This window comes from Cyprinodon variegatus, unplaced genomic scaffold (genome assembly GCF_000732505.1).
Source record: "Cyprinodon variegatus isolate N-32 unplaced genomic scaffold, C_variegatus-1.0 Scaffold1196, whole genome shotgun sequence".
In the NCBI taxonomy this organism is placed as follows: Eukaryota; Metazoa; Chordata; class Actinopteri; order Cyprinodontiformes; family Cyprinodontidae; genus Cyprinodon; species Cyprinodon variegatus.
In genome coordinates, this window is record NW_015151649.1 from 13,276 (window position 1) to 17,409 (window position 4,134).

The window sequence follows — 4,134 nt, forward strand, 5'->3', positions numbered from 1 at the left end:
TCGCGCATCTCGCTCTTCTAGCTGGTCCAACTTCAGAAGTCGTTTTCCACATTTGCATTCACTGCAACACACACACGCAGACGCCCTGGTTTCTGAGTATAAATCAGCCTTTAGAGTCCATGACCCATTGTTGCAGTCCCATCCTGGCTGAATGTGTCTCCCCTCTCTTGTAGCCCACTTCCCTTTCTGCGTACTTTAAAGATAACAAAATAAATGCCACTATAGCCTAAAAAATAATCTTTAAAAAATCAGCTCAGCCTTGAACCCATCCCCCTGCTGAGCATTTTTTCTGCAGCAAAATTCCTTTAATCGTTCCCTGTTGTGTCTGGCTGAATTTTGAGTCCTGCGACAAGCATTCACATATGCCGGTGTTTGCAAGTTAACCAATAGACTATGAATATATTAAATAACTAGAACTGGAAGTTATAGTTAATCAATAGTTCATTCCAAATCAAAGGTAAAACTAGTTAATAATTATCAGTTGAGTGATTAAAACCGTAATTTGCTTACTAACCAGGGTTTTTAGTCTCTTACATAAAAGGTTCGACTCCTAAGAATGCAAAGAAACTCTAATGCATGAGAAATTGACTAGAAGGAATAATAAAGTATCTATCATATAGCATATTTGCATTTTAATAACCTGTTTCCATCATTTTAATTAAAGTTCAAACAGAAAGGAGTATATCTAGGGAAGTTTTATCGTGTGTCATGGTAGATTATCCTTTCTTTTCTCTATGCGGCTGGTCTAAACTGCTCTAAAAATGCTCCAAGTAATAAAAATCTAGAGAATTTTACAGCATGCTAGGCACCTCTAGCAAGCAGTCACGTGACAAAACACAACTGTGACATCAGTGTAGTCAAATGTCCTGGGGCGGGTGTATAGAACCACTACTCCACTCATTGTTAAGCACTCTGAAAGGATTGTTAAAACGTCATTAGAATGGTCTTTTGTGCTACTGCCAGTTGTAGGAATGGCTTCGGAATGGGAAAAGGAATGTTTATCTGAAGGACCCAGTTTTGCTTCAAATTTCGATCCGGAAAGTTGACAAAATCAACTGGACAATCTGTGGTGTCCAAGCTGATATAGCAAACTATGTTCGAATCACATCATGGCAGATTCTTTTAATTCTAATTTTAATAAAGTGCCTGATGGCTATAAAGATGATTCAAAGTATCATTTATTCTTTTATGAAATATTTTATTTTGTTAAAAAAAAACAAAAAAACCCTGCTAATTGCACAGTTTAGAATAGCCACAGCTCCAGACGGATTTCCATATCCATTACGGTTCGAGCTTCCTGACTAAATTGATGTCATGGTATCCTAACTAGGAAACTATAAGTATGTATTATATGTTATTCCTTTAACTGTCATCTGCTTTATTATCTTTATTCAGTACAGAAAATTGCCATAGGCTGAATGTGTTATTAGTTTGAAAAATGTCCATCCACGAAAAATGAAAACATCAGCAAATATCATATCCCAAATTACACCTTAAAATGTTTTATTTTCATTTTATATTGTATTGGTAAAAACTGGTAAAAAGTATCAGTATCAGTATAAACTCTAACACACCGGAGGATCCTTTTTTGTCAGATAAACAACAATGGTAAATGTTGGATTCTGCAATAAAAAAAAAATGCATTTATGTACAAAATAAACAATCCATGAATGTTTGATTATGAATATTCTACAGACTGGATGCAGCCCAAATGCTGCATCTAATAATTTAAATCTTTAATTTTCTCTGCAGATTTAAGATGATCAAACATCTTTTCTAATAAATTTTATACACAGTTGATAAAATCTTAACAGATCAAAAGAGAAACATATAAAAAGTTTGAACATAAAAGCCGTTAAAAATATACATATAAAAAAGATATCTAATTAGTAATTAGATCTGCAGTTTCCATCATCTTGGACGATAAACGCCTCCATACTTAGTTTATTTTATGCATCATCATTCTCTGTATTATTTGTGAAAAACGTAGCACGCTCCACCACTGGATAGTCAAAGATTAAACGCCTTGGAACAACAACCCTCTGACTATATTTGAAAAACACTGTCCTGTTCTGAGAAACAGGCAAAGTAGTTGCATTATATTTCACTTGCGTTGATTGTAGTTGGTTAGCTGATGATGCATGTAAACTTGAGTTTGTTGTCTCTGTGCTTTCATGCTCAACATCTGTAGATTTTGTTGTAACCTTATCCATTTCTGTGGTCTCAGAGGCCCAAGGGGATGTGCTTTTTGAATGGTTTTCTTCTATTTTAATTGAAAAAAAAGTGGTCCTGGTTGTGCCGACTGGGTCCAATGAAGCTCTGAGAGATGGTTGTGAACTTGTGTTGGAAGACTGCAAACTTTGTAAAGAGGTTACGTTTTGATCTTCTTTGCCTGTGAAAGAAAAATTGAGAAAAGACAAATGTTAGTTTATGGCAGATGGTTTTGTATGATTGTAGTAGCATTTTGATCTTTAGGGGAAATATTTCTTCATCCAGACATACCTGTTATGGCTTTTGGTTCCTCCCCAAGAGCCATTGTGTAAGCGGTTCTTGGTGTTGTTTCTTGAGGAGATGTAACCATAGACATTGTGGTGTCGGCAGAGTCAATTTTTTTATCAACTGCTGTTGATCCAATACTTTCTTTATCAGCAGTGAATGATTTTACTGGTACAAGTGCCTCGGTTGTTTCTGCAGCTACAGTTTGTGTCTCTTGACTTACATTCAAAGTGTTATGTAATTGTGTTACTACAGTGTCTATTGTGGTTGGTTTTACATATGGAGATATACCTATTGAACTGATAGATGTTTGTTCTGTTGCAGAAATCACAGATGACGGTGGTCTCATGGTTGATGTTGTTGCAAAGGACTCCACCATGTTAGTAGATGTATGATGTGTGGTAGCTATTAGACCTTTCACAGTAGTTTGACCCACTTGTAAGGTTGTGGAGTTTTGCATGGATGCCCCATACCAAGCAGTTTGTGTTGTGCTCGCTTTTGACAAAGAGACTTGTCCACTGTTTATTACTTGAGATGTTGTCAGTCCCACTATTTGTTTTGCAGTTGGTTCTTGTGCAGCAGCTGGAGCTGATATTTTTCTTTCTGAACTGGTCCTCACAGATGAGGAATTCTCGAGTGGCTCAGTTGATTGAATTGTTGAGCTTGTAATCTTTGTTAATTTTTCTTGTTGAATAGCTACACTAGTTATCGTTTGTGTTAGAGCAACATCTGGTCTAGCAGTTTGATCTGTTGCGTTGAAGGATTTTGTATTTGTGAACCTTTCGGTTAGTTCGGTTTTCAATCCTGTCATTTCCGATGGTGTTAAAGATGTGGCCTTTATAGTTGTTTTTGTTAGAGTCATAGATGAAGATGGCATTGCAGGGTTAATTGCTGTCTCGGAATTCCCCATTGGTATTGTTGTATGATCTGTGATAGATGTTAGAGTTTTATAAGGAGTTTTAGTTGCTGTACTAGATTGTGAGTGGTTTGCAGTTTTATCCCTTTCACTAGTCTTTGTTATTATCATTGTTTGACTGGTTGTCAATGAAGCTGACCTACTTATTGTGTTAACTTGAGTTGTTGTTGGTCCACCAGATGGATTTATAGTTGTGGGTTGCTTTGAAGCAAATGTCCCTGTGTTTTTTACAGCAAAAGATGATGTTTGAACTGGATTCCCTGATTTAGTAGTTAAACTTGTAATCTGAGTTGATTTTTCTTGCTGCATAGAAATACTGGTTGTTGCAGTATGTGACACTGATGTTGAAGTTGATGTAGATGGACTAAATTCTGTTTTTGCATCAGTTTGAACAATTGTTAAAGATCTTGTAGTTTGCGGTGTTTGTTTTGTTGACATAGATTCTAACTTGTATGTAGTTATTTTAATTGTTGCTCCTATATGTGGTGTTGATGTTGTTGGAAGCTTTGAAGCTTTTGATTTTGTTGTTGAACTTGTAGTGTGTTGTAAATTTGGTAGTGATGAAACCAACGTAGCTGTTTGTGTTTGAGAACTATGTGTTGATCCCAAGGTTTCCTCTGAAACAGTGGATGATTCCAGTATATGGTCACTTTCTCCATGAATGGTTGTTGATCCAGAGGTTGGTTTTCCACTTGTGGGTTGTTTTGTTGTAAATGTTGTTG

General features: G+C 36.2%; 1 protein-coding gene across 1 annotated transcript; it reads right to left on the reverse strand.

Annotated features, from left to right (window-relative positions):
• Positions 1 to 1,231: 1,231 nt before the first annotated feature.
• On the reverse strand, positions 1,232 to 4,134 carry LOC107102071 (uncharacterized protein PB18E9.04c-like). Its single transcript, XM_015401234.1, has 2 exons — positions 2,503 to 4,134; positions 1,232 to 2,392 (listed from the first exon to the last, which is right to left on the reverse strand). The coding sequence occupies exons 1-2, from the start codon at positions 3,848 to 3,850 to the stop codon at positions 1,950 to 1,952; spliced, it is 1,791 nt and encodes a 596-aa protein (XP_015256720.1). The 5' UTR covers positions 3,851 to 4,134; the 3' UTR covers positions 1,232 to 1,949.

Coding starts and splice junctions, on each gene's coding strand:
- LOC107102071 (XM_015401234.1), bottom strand. CDS start 3,850: ATGTCAACAAAACAAACACCGCAAACTACAAGATCTTTAACAATTGTT. Junction 2,393..2,502: donor GGAACCAAAAGCCATAACAG/GTATGTCTGGAT, acceptor TTTCTTTCACAG/GCAAAGAAGATCAAAACGTA.